General features: G+C 41.8%; 1 protein-coding gene across 3 annotated transcripts in view; it reads left to right on the forward strand.

Annotated features, from left to right (window-relative positions):
• The window catches only part of SLC8A1 (solute carrier family 8 member A1), a 327,815-nt gene extending 301,195 nt beyond the window's left edge, over positions 1–26,620 (forward strand). Inside the window, exons 8-9 of one of the 3 annotated variants that reach the window (XM_047853023.1) lie at positions 83–358; positions 22,938–26,620. In XM_047853023.1, coding sequence (XP_047708979.1) covers positions 83–358; positions 22,938–23,314 — 653 coding nt within the window. In that variant the 3' untranslated portion in view covers positions 23,315–26,620. Of the gene's footprint in view, positions 1–82; positions 359–21,392; positions 21,574–22,937 lie in introns of those variants that run through there. The other 2 variants (XM_047853024.1, XM_047853025.1) reach the window with 2 other exon arrangements.
• Positions 26,621–27,008: the final 388 nt, after the last annotated feature.

The raw sequence follows: 27,008 nt of genomic DNA on the forward strand, positions 1-27,008 counted from the left end.
GGCCTAGGAAGGAGGCAGTTGAAGAGAGGAAGAGCCCAATCAGTGCAGGTTGTGATGAAATGTGCTTCATTCCTGTCTCCAGGGGAAGATGACGACGACGATGAATGTGGGGAGGAGAAGCTACCCTCCTGTTTCGATTATGTGATGCATTTCCTGACTGTGTTCTGGAAGGTCCTCTTCGCCTTCGTCCCCCCTACAGAATACTGGAACGGCTGGGCCTGTTTCATTGTCTCCATCCTCATGATCGGCATACTGACAGCTTTCATTGGAGACCTGGCTTCCCACTTCGGATGCACCATTGGCCTGAAAGATTCTGTGACTGCGGTAGTGTTCGTCGCACTTGGAACTTCGGTACCAGGTAGAGAATGCATTCGTATATGATTTCCCCCAGACGTGGAAGCCCATGTGCCTTCCTGACCTTTTCTTTCTCACAATTTCAAGGACTGTGCTAACAAACCAGGCTTATGAAAGACAAGAGCCCAGAGATATAAATAATGTCACTGCCAGAAAACTGTCATGGCAGTTTTCAAGGTTAGAACGCTGGCCAGTAATCATCATGGTGACAGGAAAGCATTCCCAGAGGGACTGCCTGGCCTGCGTGGAGAGAGCACATTGGTTTGATGGATAGATCGATAGATCAGCTTCCCATTACAATTAGCACTTTTAAAAACACGAAATTACAGGATCATCTTCAAGCACAAAATTTGTCTTTTAGATATTTACTAATGTTTGGATAATTTCCATGAAACTGTATGGTTGGATACCTGAGATAAATACCTACTGAAAACCTGATACAATATTCTCTTGACCCAAATGTTAATGGGAATAAGTTTACAAAAAAAGTCAACATTGAGCAGGACAGGGAAAAAGTAATTCTGGCCAAAGCGAGCAGGGCAGCTACACATTTCGTGGATGTCCCTTCGTGCATTCCTTATAAGCTGAATTTTTCTTCCCACCTACAACTGTAGTTCATTATATTTGCTCAGACTTCTAAGAAACCCTCCTCCCAAACTTGACATTGACAGCAGTAATTTTCAAACTTTGGTGAGCATCAAAATTACCTGGGAGCCTGTTTAAAACAATGCAAATACCCTGAACCTACCATCAACCTGAGGAGTCAGGAGATCTGGAGGACAGGCCCAGACAATGTGTGTTTTAAGTTCACAGGTGATTCTGGTGCACATCAGAGCCTACTGTAACTGAAGTTCTGGATCCAGCCCCCAGCACTAGTTGACATCATGGCAGATATACGGCTAACCCTGGCTTTTGGTTTTGAGTCTGAAAACAAGTACGGCTTAAATCATGTATTTATCTCCTCACTGGAAGTTACTAGCTGTTCTTCTGCACTCCGACATTTATCATCTCAGTGACTGTGGACAAGTCTCTGAGCCTTCATTTGTAAAATTGGGAGAGTCCTATATAACTTGCAGAATTATGGTATGGACTGGAGAAGATACCTATAAATTATGCATCTACTAAAACATTTGAAACATAGAAGGAATTTGATTAAAACAGCAGCTTTTGTTAATTAGTTATTTATGAATGGCTGAGGACGGTCTGACCAGTGTAAGTTTGGACAATTCATCTTTGAGTAACCGGGAATAAACTGTCCAGATTTATACTGGTGAGCTATATTACACATGGGATCATCCAACTGATTGACCATTTGGGAGTCCTGATCAAGGGGTCCGGTGTAGTTCCGGTGTCCAACTGAGATGATGGAGGCTCCAGAGGATCTAGGGGGTACTTTCACTCCTGCCATGGAGCAGGACTATGCAGTCTTCCATTTGACAGCTGATCCTCGGGGGTGGGGGGTGGGGGGGTGGGGGGGCGGGAAGCAGACACCCTCTCAACCCCAGCTGTTTCTAGCAGTTTCCATTTTGATCTTTACTTTGAATTTTTTCCAGAAAATAACCAGAAATTTAGCAAGCAGGAGGAGAACCTTAAAATATTCTTTATTGCAAGTTGTTCTGTTTGGAGAACAACTGTACCAAAAGGAACAAAATATAACGGCTATCCGTTGCTCTATCTCAGGTTACTATAGGAAACTATGCTTTGGAATCTACTCTCCCTAAGGCTGGTGCTCAGGTTAGCATGCACTGTTGGCCCTGGGTTTAACCCTCGAGGAGAATATTGCAAATTAGGATAACGAAAGCAAAACTTAGGTCTCTCGTCAGCATTACTCAAAATCAGCTTACCTCTCTGGAAACGCAGCCGGTGGTCCTACCAAATGCATCTCCTGTTTTCAAAAGGATCAGAAGAAACGATTTTACTAAGTCAAATCCTTGTTTCTAAATATTTACATTTTTAAAAAATCTCCCAGCTCCTCATTTCAATACCTCAAAACTGGCTCCTTTCCCTATATACCAGTCTTCCAACGTGCTTGTGTGCCTCTCTTGTTTTAAACTCTTGAAAAGTGTGGCAGCCATACCATATCATTAAGGTTTTTTTTTTTTTCTGGAACATGAAATGTGGATGACACTAAACCTCAGTGTTTGGAGGGGTCATTGTTCTGCCACTTAAAACCAGCTCAGAACCCAGGTAGGGGCATCAAGAGGTAAGAAAGCCTGTTGGGGAGAATCCAACAGAATCATTAGCTGTCAGAACGGTTTTCCTTCACCGCCAAAAATTCTTCCCATCGGAAAACAGATTCCTTCGCTCTGCTACCTGGAGAATTCCTGTAATTTGCTGCAATATTAGCTGCGCAGCATGCTCCCCACACAATATATTCACAGGTAATCTCATCATATTTATATAAACAGACACCCCCCCAAAAAAAGCTGTGCAAATTGAACGAGATGCTGAGCAAACATAATATTTCTGACTTGATTCTTCAACCCTGATGATTCAGAGAATGCCTTATTATAGCTTCTGACTCCTCAAAAAAAAAAAAAAAAAAAAGATGCTATTGTTCCCAGATGACAAAGCCCAGTTGGTACAGGTAGAAGAATAAAGGAGAGACTAGTTCTTTTCACCTAAAGTGTACCATTAATCGGCACTGGTCCTGAGACCCCGCTTTTTCTCTAGGTTGATGTCTTGACACTTTTCCTAAAGCAGAAGGGTTCCCGGCTAGCGTTCGATGGGCTGTTTGCCTCTTTGTGGTGAGACCCTTGAACTCTCAGCTTGGGATGGCCTGCCCTAAGCAGGATTAAATATTTAAATATCTCAAAGTTGGTTTTTTTTTTATATTTTTATATTTTTCAACCTCTATGGGGGGAAAAAACGGCTCCCTCATGCCTCTGGTATCAAATACTCACTCTAGCCTATTGGCAGAGGAGGACCCCTGAGGGTCTGCACTCCCCCTCAACATTAGGTATGCCGAGATGACCTTAAGGACTCACACCTGCTAGCAGAGCAAGAGCCTTCTTTTCCAGAGAAGAGGGGCTTCCTGAATAGTCTTCTCCCACCTCTAAATGGTGGCATAGGCAGAGTCTAGTCTCCAGTTCCCCCTTCCCCATCTGGGCCCATCACACCAGTCTCCATGGCTTAAATGCCGCCAACGTGCCAATGATTACCAAACATGTTTCTCCAGTCTCCACCTTCCTGAGTTCTAGATTCATATGCCAACTGCCCTCCCTATATTGATGCTGGATGTGGAAGTTGGGGCTCCAAATCACCATGTGCAGAGTGGAACGGCTTTATTTCCACTTCCCAGCTGCCTTATCCTTCAACCAAACCTATTCCTTCCAGATCTTGCCTTTTTTCAGGAAAACAGTATCATCATCTACCCAGTGTCCTTGATTTCTTTTTCCTTGTCCCCACAGTCAAGCCATCCTTAGGTCCTGCAGATCTTACCACTATGGTACATCATGATGGGACCACTTAGTTCTCTATAACCAAGTCCAGACAGGCCATTCTCTCTGACTCCTACAGTAGCTTCTTGTCTCCATGCTTCTTCTAGGGATTGTTTTAAGATGGCAATCAGACCGCATTTCTGCTTACCATCTTCCAAGGGCTTCCTACTTCACTGAAGATAAACTTCAAAAGTATCCTCCTGGCTAACAAAGAAAGCCCTATGTGACTTGGCCCTTGCCTGTCTTTCCATTGTTTTCCTCCTTGTTCTTCAGCCCCACTGGCCTTTTTATTGTCCTCCACACATCAAGTTTGTTCCTTTCTCAAGGTTGCACTAGCTGTCGAAAATGCTCTTCCCCTCCATTTACCCAAGACTGGTTCTTTGTCTTCAATTATAGTTCATCCTAAATGTCACTTCCTCGAAGAGACCTTTCCTAACCACACAATGTGAAGTGGTTCAAACAGTTCATTTGTGTTATATCACCCTTTTTCCATAGAGTCTTTATTACCTTCTGGATGTTTTGGTTTATTTTTGAATGTTATTGTCTACCTCTCCTCACTGAAATATAGGCTTCATGGGAGCAGAAACCTTGCCCTTTTAATGTCTCTCATATTTTTGGCTTCGAAAATGATGCCCAGATAACAGATAATACAATTGCATGTGCCCATGTGTTTGGCCGTGTATGTGAATGTGTTGTGTCTATAAATGAACGGACAAATCATCCATTGACACTTTATTGTGAGTTACTCAGATGACTTTCTTAACACCTTCTAGAGACAAGTAAGAAAGTTATGATTGAGGGAGATGAGCAGTAGATACTTTTATAGTGTGGATTATTCTTGAAGAATATATTTGGGCAGGTTATTGTAGTTAAGAAGAGCAAGGATAACTTGAGAGCAGTGAGTCTCCTCTTTCATAATGTGGCTATGATGAGAAGGGTGATGAAGGGCAAAATATTTTTTGTCTCTTTCTTCATTATCTTGTCTATCATCGCTGATTTTCAGATCCAGAACTCAGGCCAATACTTTTAAAACTTTAGGTATATTTTGTGTAGTACTAATTAGGCATTCTGCAGTAGCCTGACTTGGGACCATAACTAGGTTATGTCAGATTGTTTCTATGGGAAATAGGCTCGAAATCTCAAAGAAATTAATGCAAGAAGTTTAGAAGCCAGCCATTTTTGTATGAGGCACCACCTATAGCACATACTGTTTTTGCGTACATTTACTTGGATGAAATTGGGTACATTGGGCCAAAATATTCCAGCTTCTATATCACATTCCAAACACGGGTGTTCCTTGCATCTCTTGCTTCTATTGGAATCAAGTAGAAGCAAGCATTCTTCCTTACGGAGAAAACTCTTAGATGTTAATGAGCTGGGAATATTTTGACTTCACTCAGTCTACCTTGGTCGTGGTCCATACGTCTTGATTAGGCTTGTGCCTGAAGCTGGCCTACTGCCCCTTGTATCTTCCCATTAGGAGCTGTTTACTCCTAGGACCACAACAGTTTTAAAATTGGGCATTCTAAGGCTGCTTCTTAGCCTCTGGTATTGTTAGATTTCTCTGTTCACTTCCAGTGTTTTGAATATCCTTTGAGTTTTGTCAAGTAGGAATTATTTCATTGTAGACACTTTAAATCATGAAGAGAAAGAAAAGAGATGATCTTAGGCATTTTTCCCATTCTGTATATAGAACCTTTTTTTAAAGAATAAAACCTTATTTTAGAGAAATGTATGCTATTTTTAAGTTACATTACTTCCAGGTTTCTAAACACCATAGGAAGAATTTGACAAAAAACTAGTTATACTAGCTGTTCACTATGTTTGCTTAGTGAAGCGTCATGAATATGCACCAAGGAGGTAGAGAGTTTTAGAACTATAGGTACAGAGTTTTAGAACTGAATCCAGGAAGCTGGACTTCCAACCATTACTCATTGTATGACTGGAATCAGTTGTTTGACTCAGCCTTGGTTTTCCTGCCTGTAAAACAGGCATGATGATACATGGCAATTTGTTTAAACTTTTTTTTAATGTTTTATTTTTGAAAGCAAGAGAGACAGACCATGGGTGTGGGAGGGGCAGAAAGTGAGGGAGACACAGAATCCAAAGTGGAGCTGTCAGCACAGAGCCCGACATGGGGCTCGAACTCACAGTGAGATCATGACCTGAGCTGAAGTCAGATGCTTAACCGACTGAGCCACCCAGGAGCCCCGATACATGGCAATTTAAGCAGAGTTGATGAGAGGATTAAAGTAATATGGATCTCAGAGCACTTTGTCAACCAAAAATTGCTATAAATCTAGGAAATAACATTCTCTACACTGACATCAACTCTCAAAATGTCAAAAGGAATAGAAACCATCAGAAAATGAGAAAGAATAGGAAAAATATTATGATCAGGGAAGGAAACTTTTAAAACTTTATGACTCCACTGTGTGTTAGGCAGACACACTGTATTTATATTATCTATTATTTCATTTAGATCATATCATTAAGTTACATGAAGTGATTTTTGTCTCCTCTGAGATTTTCTTATCCCTGAGACCCAAACATTCTCTAAAAGTGAATTTATTTTTTACTTCTTTGGCATTGTGCTAGAAAACATTGCAGATATATATAGATATAGATATAGATATAGATATAGATATAGATATAGATATAGATATATAGACACACACACACACACACACTATATATATATATATATATATATATATATATATAATGCATATATATAACATATATAAAACATATTATTCATGGTTAACGTTTTGGTTTTTACTTTCCTAACTTCTAAAAACTCTGAAAACTACAACATTATAGAGTATACTTGAGTAACAAAGACATTACAATTTATTAAATCCTGCTGCTTTATTTCCCAGGGGATCCTAACATAACTAGTATAGTCATGCAGGTTGTATAGACAGTAGTGCCTCTGTTTAAAAGTCCCTTTATCACGTAAAGAGAGCACCAATATCCTCACTTACATAATGAAATTAAGGCCCACAGAGAATTATTTGCTTATATTCAGTCCAAGTTTCAATCGATGACAAATTGTCTCTCCTTATCATAATCTAGTACTCAACCACTCTATTTTTTTATGTGGATTTATTTTTTATATGGATTTATTTTTAAAGTATCCCATATTTTCCCACATATCTTATAATTTGTGGGAAATTACTTCTTTCTTTGCTTCAATTTAGTATTTCCTACTTTTAAAGCATGCCACAGTAGAATTATATTCAAGCTCTTTGAGGTCAGGCACCTTATATCCTTATTCCTTTGGCATGGAAAGCACCTAGTAGGGTACATGCTTCAAAAAATTACAGAAATGATAAAGGCCTATTTCTATACCCATAAACACTTAGCATTTCCTACCTGTAAAAATTTAAAGGAGGTTTGGTCCTTCTGGGCCGAGACCAAAGCTTCCTGTGATACACGGCTGACCAGGCACGGGGGTCAGGATCAGGAAGGGCATATCGGGGATGTTCTCCCAGCAGTCACATTCTGCAGACTTACTGGAAACTGGAAATCAAGCCGTTTTCTAGGTCTCTGAGCAGGAGTAGGAGCCTGGGAGTAGAATCACTAGAAGTAACTATCCAAGGCATCTATCAGTACATACACTCAGCCTCCCCCTTACTTAACAACAGAGATGGAGTCAGAAGGAAACACAGCACAATCAGATACTCTTCTCAGGGTAAATTGTATCCAGCCATTCTGAAATCCCACAGCCATCTGATCTACCCTGGAGAATAACGAGGAATCCGACTGATACAACCATTTCCTCTCCCTCCATCCTACTTCAGATAGATTTGGTGTTTTCATTTCTGGGTTCATGGATTAACTGGGAAACAGCCTCAATATAAGAATTATGCAAAATCATCTCTTAGTGGGGTATTCATGGTTCTCCACAAGACGGTATAAAAGAACATGAGCTTTAGAGTCAGGTAAACGTGAGTTCAAATCCACCCACCCCACCTCTAGAGGCAAATTGCTTGACTCCTGTCAACCTTAGTTCATTAATCTGAATAACAGTAATGGGGACATGAAAATCTACCTCAGAGTTGTAGTGAAGATGGCATGAGAGCACCTTTATCAAGCACCCGGTACAGGGCCTAGCATATAATTGGTGCTTGAAAAAAATATTAGATCTCTTTTCCTTTCTACCTCAATGTACTGATAAATAGGCTTAGGTCTCCCGGTAGTTAGCTCAGCTATATCACAGCAGTGAAAAATAGCAAACCAAGTAAATTCACAGCCCATCTTCATTATGAGGTCCTGTGTTAGGAATTCCTACATTAGGAATTCAGGTTTGGTGGACATTCTCAATTGTGTTCCTGTTTCCTGCAATTTTACCCCGAGCTTTTACACTCAACATTGGCATTTCAACCCAGACGCGGTTGAAGAGAACATACCATAGCTACATATTACCTGTATACGAATTTAATCGGGTGATTAACATTTCACAACAGCTTAAATGGGAATGAAAACAGAATTGCTTTACTCTGCACCAGGATTTCCCCATGGCTATAATGTTGGTTCCCCCAGGAAGATCCGAAAGGGCAGGTATATTTTGTTTCCAGATACCTGAATAAGCAGTCAGTTTCTTCGCCACCAAGAAAGGTCAGGACTGCTGAAAATGGGGCCCTCTGATCACAGTCAGGCCAAGAGGCAGAGCCACCCAGGGACACGGCCAGAGGTCCAGCACCGGGCAACCCTTAATCACTCAGAGGGCTTTCCACAGGACCTTCTCTCACCTTCACATCAGTGACCAGCCAGCTGGAGATAAAATGCTCGGAATGTTCCAGCACACTTTCTCATGAATAGGTGAGGTCATAGGACTTGAAGGAAGCTTACAAAAGCAAGCATTTCTAAGGACAGAGCGAAACAAAGGAAGGCTGGATACCAGATTTCACAAGATTTGCTCCACAAATGGCACAAGAACTGCCTGTTATTCTAAACTAAAACACTGGGGAATAGACTAAGTGCAGCAGACCCAAAGCCATTTTTGTAAAAACCTGGGAAACACCCATTTCAAAACTATTTGAATTCCTTATTCTTACAGCCCAAAAGAAGAATTTGTATTTAGTACTTACAAATTTTTTTGTTGGCAATTGCAATCTTTAATTTGTATCAAGAGGTAGCACTGTATGGGGTCCCTGGCATGGAGCACAAGGCTGGAGGGGGACCAGGATGCTGACAATGATGTCATCTACCAGGAGGTGGCCCCGGGGAGCTGAGAATGCAGCACGCGTCATGCCCAATGTGACATAAGCCTGTCTTTGGATTAGTGCCCCAATCCCACGCCAACCACCTTCACTCAGTCCCACAAAAATCATGGTGTAAAAGAAGGGAGACTAAAAATGTTTCACCCTAGTCTTCTCTGGGCCTTCCTGCCTAGTCTAGGTCAGACAAAGCAAGGATATTGGCAGAAACATCACGCCGTTCAGTGGTGTGTGTGTGTGTGTGTGTGTGTGTTGTATTCAGAGAGCTGGTGTTATGAATGTGCAATGCGAATGAATGTAGATTTCCTCTCCTTTTTAGTCTTGAGGTATATTGCAAAGGGGGAAAAAAAAACAAGTGAAGACCTTAGGCCTGTTTGCTCCAAGGGGACTAACAATAGCCTGGGTCTCTTAGAAGTGACTTGAAAATAATGTTGAGGTGATAACTTTCATTTCTCCCTTGTCACATGTGGAAATTAGATAATGAAAATGAAAAATTTCAAGAACCACTGTTGTGTTTTTTTTCTTTTAAATTCAGGCCTCAGGCTGCATTTTTAAACAACCTTGTAGGCATAATTTCTATACCATAAAAGTCACCCATTGAAATGTACAGTTTAGGGAGTTTTTTATTTTTTTAGCATATCTACAGTGCCCTACAATCATTACCCTAATCCAGCTTTAGAACATTTCATCACTTCCCTCTTGGCTACTGACAGGTAATCCCCACCTCTACCCACATGAATTTCTTCCCTCTTGTAACTTCCCTCTTGGCTACGGACAGGTACTCCCCACCTTTGCCTCCTGCCCCAGGGAGCCACTAATGTAACTTTGAAGACCCCACAGATTCGGCTTCTTTCAGCATTTCTCAAGGGCCAATTTGAATGTAAAAATGTCATGGATCCTCCACATGATGGTAACTATACTTTAGTAATACATAAATGTAGGGATTTACCTCAGATTCTGTAAAATTTTAAGATAATTTTTGTTTTATTCACCATAACATCTCTATAGTCATTTGCAAACTACAAATATGAGATATTTTTGGTCTTTATTGCTTTGTGAATATAGAGATATGTGCACCCTTTAAAACAATCCCACTACCCTCCCCCACAACAGTAGCCTTGGCTCATATATTTGAAATCGCTGGGGGAAAATATCACACAATGGTATTTAGAATTAGCACTGTGAATCTTGGGGTAAAACCCCCGTTTAATGATCTATAGAGGCTAAATATCTGTGGCCAATTCAGTCAGGTAATCATAACACATTGAAAATGAGGCAACTCTCATGAGTTCAGCTTCTTACTATTATCCCCAGCCCTAGCTGTCACCCTGTAGACACTGGTCATTGGCCCCTGGATCAATACAAATCCATGAAAACCATTAGGAAGAGAGTAGAGACCAGGGCCTAGAACACAGGCTGTGAACATTGTCTCCTGCACACAGAATATCATCACTGAATTCAAAAGAAAAAAAAAAGTGAGCTACAAAAAAAAGCAGAACCTAATTGCCATGTCATGGGCACCGCATGAGAAACAAAATGACTTTAAGGCTCATTGCTATTTTTAGAAGAGAAGGCAAATAAAATGGTAATTCAATTTAAAAAGCAAATCTTACATGTGACTGTAAAAGCATTTTAATACCTGTTGGGGATAGTGCATATCACAGACGTGAAATCATGGTGCTTGGCATTTAAGTACAAAGCCAGCTGGAATGCCATCAATGCTCCTCAGCGCACAGACCTCACATCCTGCCTTTGCCCAGGACTGAAACTTAAGCTATATATTACCAGTTTATACTCTGCTTCATTCCACAAAAAGGATTTAAATCCATAAAATGCCTCACATTCTTCAGCCACCTTTTCTGGCGCATGACCCAGAAATGCCAAATCTATTGGTGGCCATATTAGATAACCTTTGTTTAACTCAGCACATATAAATCCTATGTTTCGTGCTAAGGAGAAAATAGCCACTTTGGTTCTATTATTTACAATCAGGAAATGCTGTGTCGTGTTTGTTTCCTTTCCCCTCTCTCCCTCCTGTTCTGGAGCCCAGGAGGCTTTTTGACAGGGTCCTCCATAAATTGTAAGCTATTATTAGGTTATCGCCCTAAAAACTCATGGGTTGAGACAACAAGCAAGACTTGCTGTGGTTCCAAACTGAAATGATCCCCACTGGGGTCCACAAATGGAGCCAGCAGAGGACAAATTATACCTTGTCATTCCTGAGTTAGAGTTGTGAAACAACAACTAACCACAAATGTGCAAAAAGATCACGAAAATGTCCTTCTCGGAAGGATTCTTTGTATGATGATGCTTCAGACAGCTGAAAAATGGCAAAGCAAAAGCCCTAAACTAACCCACTTGTCCAATTAGAAGACAACTGGTCAGGGTGCTCAGAAAGGGGTCAACATCCAGCGTGAGACCACACCAGAAATGCTCCCAGGTGCTGCTCGTCCTTTTGTCTGTTTCCGTCTGTGCTTCCAGAGTTCCACATGTAGGGAGACAAGGGTCAAACCACCTAGAAGAACCTGACATTGATAACTTCAGGACCAAGTCTTGTTTTCCTGAGAGTATGGATTAAGCCCTTTCTTCTACAACTTCTATACCTGAGCTCAGTCTACAGAGGAATAGAAGTGAGAAGTAATATTCAAAATAAAAAACTGTGTTCTGACAGATGATGCCAGGAAGCACAAACTGAGTGTAAGACAATGTGGCATTCTCGATCATCAAATATTCCAGACATCTTCCCTCTACACGAGTCATTAGACGTTAAGTTTAAAACCATTTTTTAAACATCAGATCAAAGGAAGCAGTATGATACAGTAGCAAGGCATAGGATTCAGAGCCATTTTGCATGTGCGTTGATTCATGTGTTCTACAAATATTAAGTACCCACTAAGTAGTATACCCCATTCGACATAGTAGATACAGAGGGATAAACGAGACAGATGTTTAATCCCACAAAGTGCATACCCCAGGGGAAGAAAACAGATACTTAACAAAAATAGGATAAAGTTTCAGATAGCAATGAGATGAACATTCTTGAGAAGAAAATAAAACAGGATTATGGAATCCTGGACTCAAGAGCATGTATACACTATACACACGGAGGGGTATTTTAATAGGGTAGTATGACTCCTTATACACCAATCATTGGAAAATTACCTACTCACTCAAACCTCTGGTTATCCCCCTGCAAACTTATCCCAGCAGTTCTAACCTTAGAAATTATGAAAAGGCATTACTTTTTCTTGACCTATTCCTTTACATAACCCTTTTGAGGTTTTCGGTGGTTTACTTTCCTCTCTGACAGCTGTGACTCTCTTATTACCCCTACCAACATCTATTCTTAGGGGATAGTACCCAACTTCCCTGGGTTTTTCTTCCCAATACTTCTTCCCCTCCCAATCTAAATGTTCCGTGTTAGTTATTACTTTGGAATATCCAACAAATGATCCACATTAAGGCATCAGTGGTGAATGATGATTTCATGAGGGCAGGGCATTTGCACTTAACACAAAAAGTGTTTCAACAGTAACCACATTTGCATAGCTTCATTGTTTTAAAAGTACATCTGTATAAATTATCTCTTTGATATCCACAGCAGCCCTGGAAGTTAGGCAATCTAGATGTGTCATCAGGTTCAGAGCGTGGGATAATATCTGGCAAGAATGGAATCTGATGAGAGATCCTGGAAACAAGCCTCCAGCATGAGAACCCGGGCACCAGAAATCACAAAATGTGGATTCTAAGCCCACCCCTGCATTCACATTCCTTCTGCCTCCTAGGGGGCTTCAGCTTCCTCCTCTGAAAAAAAAAAAAAAAAAAAAAAAAAAAAAAAAAAAAACCAACATGGCACCCACCCATCCATGCACCCACCCACTGAATTGTCAGAAAGAACAAATAGTAGAACATCTATGGAAGAGCTCTGAAAGCTCTCAGATGTAAAAATAAGAAATTTTTGTCAAAAGTCATTTAAAAATTATCTACCAAGAGCAGTGCTAGGTGCCTGGGAAAGAGACAAGAACAAAATATGACATTAGAGCTCAGCCTCATCACGTATCCTTAGCACCCTGGATGGAGATCTACACCTTACTTTCTAGTCTCCGCATTCCAAATTACAACTCTAGTAAGAGCCCAGGTACAAACGATGGAAGGCTTGGGTATTATATCCCTTCTCAGAAATGTTAAGGGCACAGAGCTCTTAACAAATGAACATGCGAAGTAATTTTGTGGGTTGAAGTCAATGGAATATACTATTAGTAAATACAATATGTTACCATAACACAGATACAGAATTTAGAGAGGATTCTGGCCTTGTCATATAGTCCATCATTGCCTGACAAGAATGGTTCGAAGGAAACAAGGACCCATAGATCTCTCCCCTTCACAGCTCGTCCTCAGAAAAGTTTTATAGTAGATGAAGTTGTTTTTCAAGATTCTTGTTCCACTTTATGGTCTGTCCTGAGCATCTTCCTAACTCTAAATTCCAGGCCAGGAAACCCCTGATGGCCAGGAAATCTCTTCATTACTCTCACCCCCCCCCTCCTCACCCTGACGCCTGCTGAGATGCACCTGCTGTGTGTGCAGTATTATGATGCCTTCCCCCTTAGGATCCCACTACCATAGCCCTGATCACTGAAAGTGACCTTTACTGTTTATTGAGATGACTCTATTTGCCCACTTTTAGTAGTGTACACGCTTTCCTGAACTCATAATGCACAAAGCAACCCCTCTCAAAAAAAGAAGGTTTATGAGGAATAAATAACTGGGTAACCATCCACAGGACACGGGCACATGTTGGGGGTCTTCAGCGTGTTACCTAGATCTGTAGACTTTGAGTTTTACCAGTATAGCCCAGCTGAAAGGGAAGTTCTCTTGTAACCTACTAGGGCTATCTGGAAGTGGCAGTGAGCGTTTCTGTTTTCTCCAAGTTATAGTACAGTCTTTCTGTCGGGTCCCACTCAGCTACCTGTAGTTCTAGCAAGGCTTGGGGCACCTATGGCTTTACCATCTCTAAAGCAGGACTTGAGAAGATTAGGACAGGAGACAGATGTTCCAGAAATAGAACAAAGCATAGAAGAACCAACCAGGCTTCAAAGGCAAGGAGGGTTGAGGGACAGAGGGAGATTATGGGGAAGGAAGGAACAGCAAGGTGGAAGACACTGACTGTTTCACGCAAGGCAACCCTGGACTGTGTTGGAGGCAAGGAGTTCCACTTGTATCTAATAACAAAATGGCTTGGGAAAGTGACAGCTACTTGCTGTAGCCCCAAACCTGCCCTTTTTTTGCCTTTTCAAAATTAGCAAAATGCTGCTGATCTAAATCTCAACAATGTTTTACCCTCATGGACTTGGTATTAATAAAGGTTCATTATAAAAGTAATAAAATTCTGGCTCAAAATTGAAAATACCAGAACCTTGATGTTATTTTTAAAGTAGGTTCCTTCAAGCCTGTTTTTATGTACTATAATGTAATAGCAAGAGAAGCCAGGAACTTAGGAATTGAAAAAATTACTTTGTCAGTGATCTCTAATATTGTTCTAAAGGTATGAAGGGTCATCCATGGAAATAGCCCCTTCTTAATCTGTTTCTGACCCGTACAAATATTTTTCTAAAGTAGTCAGGCTGATGTTTCTCTGTACAACCATTTTAATCCTTTTCTTTCAACTGATAAGCTGTTTTAGTATTGTGTAGTTATAGTCAGAGGTGAACATTATAAGGTTTCTGGATATTTTCTTGGAACGCTTTGCCCAATTTCAAATTTCAGGTATGTTATTTAGTCCTTGTCAACACCCCACGCTCCTATGCATAAAGTCAGTCAATACACAGTGCACTTGTGGTTAAGAACATGAATTCTGGCTAGGAGCACATTAGTTTGTGAATACTAGTTTCACCTCTTATTGGCTATATAACTTTAGCCAACTTTCTTATACTCAGAGATTCAATTTTCTCATCTATCAAATGAAGATAATAAAAGTTCCTACTTCATACGATTGTCTTGTAGATTACATGGGAAGCCATATATAATCGTTTTAATGTTTATTTATTTTTGAGAGAGAGAGACAGACAGACACAGAATCCGAAGTAGGCTCCAGGCTCTGAGCTGTCAGCACAGAGCCCGATGTGGGGTCCAGACCCACGAACTATGAGCTGAAGTCAGACACTCAACCGACTGAGCCACCCAGGTGCCCCGATGGGAAGCCATATATAGAGCCTCGCCGAGGAGCCTCGTAAATGTTAACTATCGCTGCCCTTATCACCACTATCATTTGTGGACATCACAGACAGAAACACATTCTCCCTAAATCCTATAGGTTTATTAACCTTAAATCACCTAGCTGAAGGAAACCATAATAAAAAGTGGTTAATATCATTAACATTCCCTTTGTTATCACCAGAACAAAGAATTCTGAAATGGGAAATATTTGCTGTGCACCTACTAACTTCCAGACACCATCCTGAGCCATTTTGTAGTGCTTCTTTTGATCATCTTTATGGCTATATAAATAGGGACTTTTATTTTCGCTATTTTACAGATATCAGAGTCTTAAAGAGAGGTTATCCCAAGGCCACACACCCAGTACATGGTAAATGGGACCAGGACCAGGTCTTACTCCATAGCTTAGGCTCCTTCCTACTATAACTAGAGACATTATGCAGTCCACAGTAATCAGCACTGGCATCCTTCAGTAACAACAGTGGTTAACCACAGAGTAACATGGAATCAGGTGACCAAATGAACTATGGACAGTGACCTCTGCTTACTAAGGCTCTCAATGCCAACCAGAACCAATGATTCACATGAACCCAGTGGGAACTGTGGAATACTATGGTCATCATCAAGCTGCCTGTTTACCACTTGAACAGAGACAGGAGACTTCTCTCAAGTCAGTCAACCCTGCACCCCTTATTTTATCAGGCACACGTTGCAACTTCCACCACAATAATCTGCATGAACCTTTTTATGTGGGGAAATAGACAAGCAGGACCCCCAAAGTGAAAGTACCAAACCCACTTAACATACATAATCTGGTCCACTCCAAGACCATGTTAATGCAAGTCTCAGGAGACAACCAGGTCAGAATACCACTTCGTTGCTCCACACCCAGCTAGTTGGTTTGGGGCTTTTTTCAAGGTCAAGAGTGGGCATGGGGAGGAGTGAATAGAATTGAACAGAATGAATTGAATTGAATTAGCCCCATCTCAGACAAACCTTTAGAGTTCTTTGAGAGGCTCAAAAGTTGTTGTTGACCTCAAAGATTTAGAACCAGGGATTTGAGAAAATTTCAGCAAACCTCATGAAGCTAGACGTTTAAACGAGGAAGGGGAACCTTGGATCCTCTCTTGAATCTTCATGGACATCATACTGAACGATCATCCCATTATGGGTGTGTTTAAGAGTGGAGTATTATCATGTTCTTTTGAGAGCACGGATCAAATTTTGGAAGGCAGATCAAATAGCACTGTTGGTTTGTGTTCATTCTCTCCTCCACTTTGTGTTCCTCAGAAAAATAAACCCCCATTACTTTTCCCTTTTAATTAGAATTAATCTCTTTGAATTTCAAATCTCCCAGGATTTCAAATACAAAACAGGAAAAGAATGTCCTGGAGGTACCCTTGCAAAGATATCAAAATGAAAATAGTTATTTGGTAACAAAACAAGGCTGGTTTTCGACGATCTGTGCGTCAGGGCTATTCCATACGCTATCCAGGAGGTGCCATTGTCCTCACATGGATGAAGAAACAAAGGCTCTGAGTGGTTAGTGGATCTCAGTCTGGTTGGGGGAGCTTTAAAAAATACTGGTGCTCCAGACAAATTAAACAGAAGCTTGGGTGGGGCTAGGAAGCTAGTATTTTTCAAATGTTGCCCTGGTGGTTCTGATTTGCAGTTGGGGATAAAAATGAGTAGAAGCAGGTGTTCCGATGTGCCAACACGAATCCTCTGGAGCTTACTTACCTCTGTTCCCTTCTAAAAATAAGTCACGTCACCATCTCCATTTCTTTTTTACACTCTTTCAGGGAGCTTTTATGGGCAGAAATCTCATTGAAGTGTTCTTCCCTTTTTCTGTTTTTACAACTCCTAACTGGTCATTAATCCGTCAACATCAGTAATTCCTTGACCTCTTGCACTTCACCTGAAAGTCAAATAAGGATTCTTTTGAGATGAACCAATGGAGTGCGTGTGTGAGGCAGTGTGGTTTTCGTATTTACTTGGGTAAATGTCACAACTAAAGACAAAATCTTGTTCAAAGTCCTCAGTGACAGAATTCTCATGTAAATGATTTTCATTTGAATTCTAAAAAAGCAAGACAAAAAGCTCCTAGAGGAGAATAGATGCCTGCCTGCTTGCCTTTCAGTCACTAGTGAGATTAGGGCCTTAAAACTAGAAGAGCTCCAATGCCATTCCATGACTCAGGCTATATGGAATTTTCAAAATAAAGAATCGCTTTGATTTTTGAGAATAATTTTATGCTTTATCGCATTTTTAAATGCACATGATCATAAAGTTAGGCAGTCTTTAAAGGATGTTATAACTCCCTGAAAGTTTAGAATTATCACATTGAGTCAGAATTCCCCACCACTTATTCTCTTAGGATCTGGTGCTACTGGGTTATAAAAATAGCCAATAATGCTGAACACTCATTAGGTCTCAGGCCCTAATCTTCGTGCTGCTCAGGTTAACAGGGTTTCTTTCAAAACCCTCTGAAGTAGGTAAGCTTCTTACCTGGCGAATGGTGGAGCCAGAATTCTACGAATTTAAGTAAATTTCCTTCCTCCTTTGGTCTTTCATAGCATCCATGCTGGAACAAGGTTTAAAAATAATAAGAACATAGCATAACTCAAGAGTTGGAGGGCATTAGAACTGGAGGGGCAGCCCCGGCCCCTCCATTAAACCCACCCAAGTGTGTGTTTGAGTCAAACCACCACTAGACCGGAGCGCATCAGTTTCCAAGAGAAAGTAGCTGCTTCCCCCAAACTGAAACATCTATCCCTCTCAGCAAGGCCCCCCAAACAATGGGTGTTTGGAGCAACAGCCATTTCCCTGGCTCAGAGCCATGGTTCTCAAACCTTGGTATAAAGAAGAATAATGTGAGGCCCTTGTTAAAACGTGTCCTTTCCTAAGACAGCCTGATTAAGTGGGTTGAGGGTGGAGCCCCAGATCTTTGAACCAGGCTCTCCCAGTATTTCCCATGCCAGTGGTATGCAAACTTGACATAACGCACCAAGTTTGCAAAGGTCGTCACTGCCACCATTTATATACCATGGGTCACGCATATAAATGGCTGGCTGGTCAGAGGGGTTTCAAGTAAATAATTTTGCCAACGTTTATCTATTTTGAAAAGGCAAATGACTCCGGGCGGTGTGGTTTAGTTTCATAAATATTGCCACAATTTGATCAATGGCAATATCTTTGGGTCTAGAGACCTTTCTTCCTAGGATCTTTGAATGTTTCATTTAGGTCATTCTTTAAAATGAGATTAATCGGTTCTAATGAAGATGGGTGCTCATGTACAAACTCCTACAAAAAAGAAAAACACAGCAAAATCATACATATGAATTTAGTATTTTGATGTATTCTGCACACCACCCAAACAGTAAACTTAGGGATAGTCTTAGAGATCTTCTAAATTTTTATTTTATTTTTTTTTTTTTATTTTAATTTTTTTTTTTTTCAACATTTATTTATTTTTGGGACAGAGAGAGACAGAGCATGAACGGGGGAGGGGCAGAGAGAGAGGGAGTCACAGAATCGGAAACAGGCTCCAGGCTCTGAGCCATCAGCCCAGAGCCCGACGCGGGGCTCGAACTCACGGACCGCGAGATCGTGACCTGGCTGAAGTCGGACGCTTAACCGACTGCGCCACCCAGGCGCCCCTAAATTTTTATTTTAGATGAAGAAACTAGAACTAAAAAAAAAAGTGAAGTGTCTTATCCAACAACGCACATAAGACCTACCATTGTCTCCTTAATGAGCTTCTCTCACTACTGTATCATGAAGCTCTGTACCCCCTGGTCAGTCTCTTATATTGTAATTCACAGGTGCTGGGGAAGTAACCATGCCTTGACAAGCAGGCTGGATTCCAATTAAAATCACCATCGGTTCAGTTCCTGAGGCACAAAGTGCTTGAGGGTTGAACAGCTGGCCCCCCAAATAGGCTAAAAGTCAAGAATAAATCGTCTGGGATGAAACCCTTGCTCTAGATAATAAACCTTGTGTGTGACCTACAGGAATATAATAAGTATCCGTTTTTACGGAAGAGACATTTAAGGCTTGGTCTGTATGTCGCTGTAAAGTTTGCAAGATTCAGGTAACAATTCCTGGAGGAAAGGAGAATGTGCCGACCTATTGTGCACATTGACCAGATGACTTGGCCAAGGTTATACAGAGTCAGGATAGGTCTGCAGAGAACAGTGATGTCCTGACTCTGTGATGTATGGTTTAGTTCCAGCCACACTGTCTCCCGACTGAATCTTCCCTGTTGATTTACAGTCATAGGTACCAGGAGGCAGAACCAAAAGTCTAAGACTGTAGGACTAATCCAAAATGCCTCAGAATTCAAGGTGAAGTTAAAAGCAACAATTCCTACTAGAAATCTGACCTAAGCTGTATAGGTAGGAAGACACATATATGTAATTATCAACATGTCTTAGTTTGTGCCAATCACATGGGAAACCTGATTCATGTGTTTGTTAAATGGGCCAAGTTCTGAATATGATTACAACCCCTCTGAGACCACAGCGGTAGTTATTTCTTGGATTTTACTTTGGGGAATGGCATTTGAGTGGCTTTGCCTTGCTCAGCCATAAGCAGGGTATGAGCTTAGTGTCCAGGGTAAGGCTTGGCAGTCTAACGTATGGTGATGCGTTGCTCTTTGCACTAAGCAGCAGAGCAGTGACAGAATGCAATTTGGGGAGATCCCATCACACTTTATTTGGAAAACAGAGTCGTCTCTGCTGGAGGTAAGGTTACTGGTCTGGGTTTGCATGTGTCTCTGTAATTTTTACATAGCTTTTGAATTAAAACAGATAAAAGGCCTGATGTATAACCCAGGTAAATAAAACCTCAAATAGGCCCCAAACAGGTTTCACTGTTTTGATCAGCTAATTACTTCCACTACTCATCTTGTAGGGAATCCAGAGAAAGGCATTTGAAAAAACAGGAACCTGTTGTTACAAGAACTCCAATTCAGTATTCACAACAGGCTATTGAAAAACAAGGGAGGGAGACATCCCTGCAGACCCAGGGACGTCTTTCAGGCAAAAGGACTGGTCTGGGTGTTCAGGGTCCCTGGGCCCCGGGAATCTTTGATTTTACACCTCATCCCCTTCTGGCACAGTGGCAGAAGCCTCCAGAAAAGCGTAGGGTTGGAGTGGAGATGGGGCACCCAGGAAGTCCTGTGTGCCATGTGCCACAGGCCAGGGGAGGTCAGCAGGTGTGAGTGCCAGGTCGCCTGCCCCTGCAGCACGGGGAGGGATCATCCCCTACCTCGTTGGGCCCAGCCTAACACAGCCATCTGTTCACCACCAGCTGGTGCCAACAGCCATGTCAGCACAGAACATCTCAAGTGTTCCTCCGAAGCAGCTGAGCCATGAGCTACTTTCCCTTGCCTTCCACTCTTTGCCTTCACTTTCCCTGCTCAGCTGTCCTTGAAAGAGAAAAGCAAAACGACTTCATTTTGTGGAGGCTGCAGCTCCTAATAACTCTTAATGATGAAGTGCAAGAGACCATTAAGATCTTCCTCGCTTGGCTTTCACTCGCCAGTCTCCATGATAGTCCTGATGGGGCTGCAGTGTGTGATCTGAATACACAAAGCGGCTCAAATACAGGCGGGTGGCTGAGCAAACTGCCTACCCCCCCTGCAGCCTTTGCTCTGAGACAGGAAAGAGCATTCTGGGATAACCAGTTTCAGAGTTTCTGAGGGGAAGGGACAGGGCCATCTGAAATGAGGAAGGGAAAACTTTAGCCTTTCTGGGAGGGACAGTGCAGGGTGTATGGAGAATGGGCTCTGAAGTTATAACAATTTGGTTTAAAAATCCTTGTTCTACTGACATGTCCAAGAGGTGTTCCCAAACCATAAAATCTTTAAGGCTAAGAAGGTTGAATGAGAATCTGCGTGTAACATTTAGGATAGTGCCTGGTACACAGCAGGCAGCGTTTGTCTAATTATAAAACTAAGTAAAACCTGCTTTCTACCAGAAAGGTCAAGATTAATGAGATGGGCCCTCCATGTTGACTTCCTTTCAAAAAAGAAAGGGATGCTGCTGGGGAACTATCCTCTGAGCAACCTAAATAACCAACTCACCCAGAGTAAAGCACAAAAATCTACAGGTTGATAGAAGCTTGCATGCTTGATGTATCATCCCCCTTGGAGATCTACAGGAGGAGGATGGTGACAACAGGGTAGCAAAAGAGGGGAGAAAGTGATCCAGGTATCCCACAAGTCCATGCCTGCCCAGAGCATCCCAGGAACCTCCGGAGGACCAGAGCAGATGACGCAGCACCTTACGGTAATATCACACCTGCCGTTACTGCCTCTTGCAAATAGGAGTTCAATCTCACAGTTATTCACGTCTTCTATAAGCCTACTGTGCAAGGTATTCTGCCAAGGTAACTGAGAGGACTTCGATACTAACAAAGGAGCTGAACAGAAAAGAAACCGAGTATCCTGCAAGTTCTGTTTATGTGCTTAAAGAAAGGAGCAATTTCGGATCCTGCCTCAACTTTTAGTAAACTGATCAGCCAGCTTTACCCCACATGGTCTTTGCAAAAGAACAAAAAGAGCTACTCTTACTTTCTACCAAGATAGATAAGCATTTTACCTATAGCATTTCAACAGCACCCTGAGGTGGGTGTCACTATCCCCATTTCACAGATTGGAAAATTGAGGCTTGAGAAATTAATCCACCTGGGGTCACACATTCAGTTGTGACGACAGGATTTGATGGCACAAACATGCCCTATGCTCTACTCAGCGCGAATATCAGTCACTTGTCCTACTCCTTGTATGGAGCACGATTTTCCTATCTTCAGAAGATGATGCACTCGGGATTACTAGCGAACAAAGCTTTGAGAATGGCCACTAGTACGCATGGCATAGTGAAAGGTACGATGCTGCCTGCAGTGAACGAGTACTTGCAGTGACGGTGGGAGGTCCCAGCGCAAGCCCCGAGATGGCTTCTCCCTTGTTGCGTGATGTTGCACCCATCACTTATTGTCCAGAAGCCCTGTGTCCTCACCTATAAAGTGTGCCCCCTCATAGAATTGTCACAATCAGTGCAGTAATGTAGGTGAGTCGGCTTTCCTATTCCTAAGGCTCCAGGCCAATGCCAGCTATTATTATGGTTCAATTAGCTTCAGTTCCACTGAGGATTTGCTCTTGAATCTTTGGAAAGATCTCCTGACACCTTAGCTTCCTCATCTGTAACCTAGAGCTGTCGATACAGAACCTTTTAGCAATTCCCTCCAATAGCCATTCACAAGCTTTAGTGACCTATAATCTCTTGGGATGTTGTTAAAGCAGATTCCTGGGCCCCGGTGATTCTGATGCAGCCCAGCTGGATGGAACCTTGTACCATTCACGCTTGAGGACCCCACGTGATTCTAATGTAGACGGGTCATGATCACTCTGAAAAATGCTGCCCTGCAAGCTCAGTTTCACAAAGAACTATGCTACCTGTGGGCAAAGAAATTGACCCAAGATCATCTGGTAACACAGCCCACACCAAACATTTAACTTCTGATGTCTAGATCCCATTGTTCTGACCACAGGAGGGGAACTCCAGAGAAGAGGAAAACCTCCTCCTGGTCACGAGGTTTCCGTCAGGGGATTTGACCCTAGAGTACATTGCGGAAGCTTCCAGTACTCCACGGACCTAAAATATTGAGTGTCACTGCCTTTTTTTTTCTTCCTCCACAGATACGTTTGCAAGCAAAGTGGCCGCCACCCAGGACCAGTACGCAGATGCATCCATAGGTAACGTCACTGGCAGCAACGCGGTGAACGTCTTCCTGGGAATCGGCGTGGCCTGGTCCATCGCTGCCATCTACCACGCAGCCAACGGGGAACAGTTCAAAGTGTCCCCTGGCACGCTAGCTTTCTCTGTCACTCTCTTCACCATTTTTGCTTTCATCAATGTGGGGGTGCTGCTGTATCGGCGAAGGCCGGAGATCGGAGGTGAGCTGGGTGGGCCCCGGACTGCCAAGCTCCTCACATCCTGCCTCTTCGTGCTCCTATGGCTCTTGTACATTTTCTTCTCCTCCCTGGAGGCCTACTGCCACATAAAAGGCTTCTAAAGGAACAATCAGATATAGTAAATTTATATATATATACGTATATAAATATATACATAAAATATTATGTATAATGAACAGAGGAAACTGACATTTGTCATGTTCACTTACCTGCTGATGGAACCCAGCTTCAAGAGCATACTCTGTACTAGGGCGGAAGTGAGAAACCATCACCTCTTATTCCCAGGGGGCATCGCCACTTTGAACGAGGCACGGAGGCAGGGGCATCTTTGCAGCTCAGCCTAGAAGGACTGTGTTTTCTCCAGGTTCATAAATCATTAAGTCTTTGATTTGTTTTCTGTTTCCGCTTGTTTTTGGTGGGGGCTGGGAGGTGGCTGACGTTTGACTTTTATTTTGTTGGGAGGGTCAAAGTTTCTGTTTCCCTTGCGGGAGGTGATGACCAATCTAAGTGCAAATGGGTTTTTGGTAAAAATTTAAATCGTTACAATTGCCCTCTCTTCCAAACACTTGACAAATTATTTGGGATTCAGAAAGGACATGGGCGCTGAAGAAGAGGCAGGTCTTCGCTCGATCACTAAATTTCGTGCTTCTCTCTGGGACATGAGCAGAGATAAAGCTGCCTCCAAGAAGAAGCATGGGCGCTTGAATGGAGCCAGGAGAAGTGATGGCTCTAGATACAGTCTGACATTTCAAGATATGATGCCTGACAGTCTTAACAGGTACAGGAATAACGTGCCTAGATTCCCAAGAACGTGCAAAATCATTTATCTCTTCAGGTCTGGACTATGATTAGCAAGGCCCTTATTCTGATTTTCCAGCCTGGCTAACCCCCAGGTCCCCCATCCCAATCCTCCTCCTCCTGCCCACCATCTCTCAGGCAAACAGGAATAACCCCATTCAAAAAAGCACATCATCGTTTTCCATTTGCATCATGTGTGTCCCAGTCCCATGTTCGCTGTTGCCTGGGATCATTTGTCAGCTTTATTTTTGAAAGTATCCATGGCTTGCACAATCCTGTTCCAGTCATGACTGAGCATTTGCTCCTTCTTCGTGTGCCTGTTGGGGAATGTTGTCGTGATACCTGTTACACAGTGCATGGATGAAAAACAAAATAAGCGTATCTGTATATAGTAGAGTATAGCGTATACTGTTCTCCCATTCAGCAACGTTGACTGGACATTGAAGATATAAGTGAGTCTCCTTTTCACCTGAGTTGTAACGTTTGTGTTGTGAGTTTGATTTTACTAGGGATAAAAGGAGAAAATGGCTTATTGTTCATGGACTTGCACATTCGTTTCTAAGAAGCAATAACGGTTCGTTGGGAAGTTAAAGCTACTGAGAGGACAGCAGGCAAACTACCAACTATCTTCATGGAAAATTAGCCACGTGGAATACACCAGAGGCCTCTAAAGAATCACCTCTTGATTCAGGAGGGCGAAGGAGAAAGGTGTAGAGCAGTGGCCAGATTTGATGTGCCCAGGCTTTGAGAGCCTCCACCTCCCTGACACCCACCCCTGCCCTGCCCCCAAAGTATTTATTTCACTTCTTCTCTGTCTGGGACAGATGGTAGATAGTGGTTTGTTCATTTTTTTTTTTTTTTATGTAAAAGGCTATTTTGAGCCCTGTTACTTTCAACATCCAGACTCCTCTGATTGTACCTGCAGTTCCTGAGTAGGAATGAAGCCAGGGAGACGAATGGGCCTTTAAAAGTGCATCTTCTGTACTTGTGACTAAGGAGGAAGCAATTTAATGAGATTAGTGCCTCCCAGGAGGATTGCACTGGGAGGTTTTTAACCCTGGAAAAGGAATGGCTCTTTCTATTTCAGAATACCAAAGAGCATGGATAAACCCAACATTCCAAAGTAGTGAGTCTAGTAAGGAGGCAAAATGCAATGACTTTGGTCCTGTCTCAGAGACTTCTCTATAGAGCATCCCAGGCCAGAGACACCACTGGCCCTCTGTATCGATTCAAAGATACTTAAGAGATAAAAGCTGTTCAGAGTTACTTTCTCTTCTTCCACTCATTAATCATGATCACTCATCATTTCATAAACATCCAGTGACTGAATGAATAATTAAATGCTGGTTACTACTCAATATACCAGGTACTGTGCTACTCTCGGGGACTAAACCATGAACAAGACAGCCCAGATCCCTGACCTCAGTGGGCTCACAGCTAATGTGATTGCTCTCTTGGTGGGTAAAAGTTTATCACAGCCATATGAAAACAGTTTTATCTTGCAGGGAAAAAACAATTATAAAACTCTTAACATAAACACACTGAAACTGTACAAATACAATTGTCCAAATATCTAATATTTTAACTTAAGAGATAAAGCACAGGTTAGGGGAAGCATCCTATGTATCCTTGGCCAATCTTGCAGATCTGTACATCTCCCCATTGTAAGCCAAGAAAGGCAATCATGTTGGTGATCCAGAGGACTGAACGGGTCCAATTAATCCCAGTTTTTATCTTTGTTGGACAACAGTACTTTTCTATGCCCCACACCTCTACTGTTCCTCATATCTCCAGGAGACTCACCCCAGCAGGCCGTGGTCCAAAACTGGTGGCCTCTTTTGGGGGCACATTCTAACCCATTTTTTTTAAGATTTAGTAAATGGAAAGCTAGCCTAGAAACACCAAGTAAATATAGTCAAAGGACATGAGTTGTTTAAATATTAGATTTTTGCACTCAATTTTAGCCATATTTGGAACGTCAATAATCCCGCAGATTTTCACAGAGGACTTTCAGAAATTCTTGCCACTGAATTTTAATTTCAAAGCTTTTTGGTTTGTTTGCTTTTTAAAGTTTCATGTTATAGGGAAAATATGATTCTGATTGTTCAGGGTTGTTAATAATTGTAGTTGTGTAAAATTATTTCATTTTATTTTGTGTGTATTGTGCACAGCTTTAGGGGGGAAGTGCACTAATTGTGCTGTTCCTTATAAATGGTACACGTTATTGGCACAAATAAAGTTTCTAATTGTTTCTGACTTAATCACTAGTGATACAGCATATTCTGTATGGAATGTTTTCTCTCATTGTCATCTACTTCATTTTTGTTTTCATGTTTTGAAGAAATAAAAACCAAAAAGGTATTATTGTGCAATTGGTATCCTCATCCAAAAGACAGACAATAGATACCCAGTATTCAGACTCTTGCAAATGTCAACCCTTTGGTCATATAGTATTTCCTTTTTAATGTCCCAAGAGAGCACAGTGTCAGAATATGTATCTATCTGATGGTACGGAGATAAATGTTGGATGTTTCTCCATTTCACTAATTTTTTTACATCTTTTAGTGCCCTTTATCTGCCTTTCTGCATCCAAGAACATTAACCCATAAACAGTTACACATCCAACCACTTGTTAGAATATTGTAGCTAATAAATCAGTTCTGATAAAACTGGTCCAAGCGATAGTCTTCTGGTATCGATACATTATATTCCTCTTGATCCCTAATAGAACTTCCTTGCATTAATTTCTGACTAATTACATGCTAGTGACTTTATGTGTCATACAATCAATAATATAGGAAGAGGTGACACCAGAAATAAGCATTTACAGGGGGGAAAACGTGACCTCTAGTTTGTACTTATTTGCAAGCCCACATAAATTATCAGTGGATTTGGTTCTTACAATAGAATCCACTGTGTTCATGTAAATGATATTCATCTGATAGTCTTTCAACTTTGCTTTAGAATTCCTCATTATGTCTGTATATAATGTGGCAC

The sequence above is a fragment of the Prionailurus viverrinus genome, chromosome A3 (assembly GCF_022837055.1).
Source record: "Prionailurus viverrinus isolate Anna chromosome A3, UM_Priviv_1.0, whole genome shotgun sequence".
In the NCBI taxonomy this organism is placed as follows: Eukaryota; Metazoa; Chordata; class Mammalia; order Carnivora; family Felidae; genus Prionailurus; species Prionailurus viverrinus.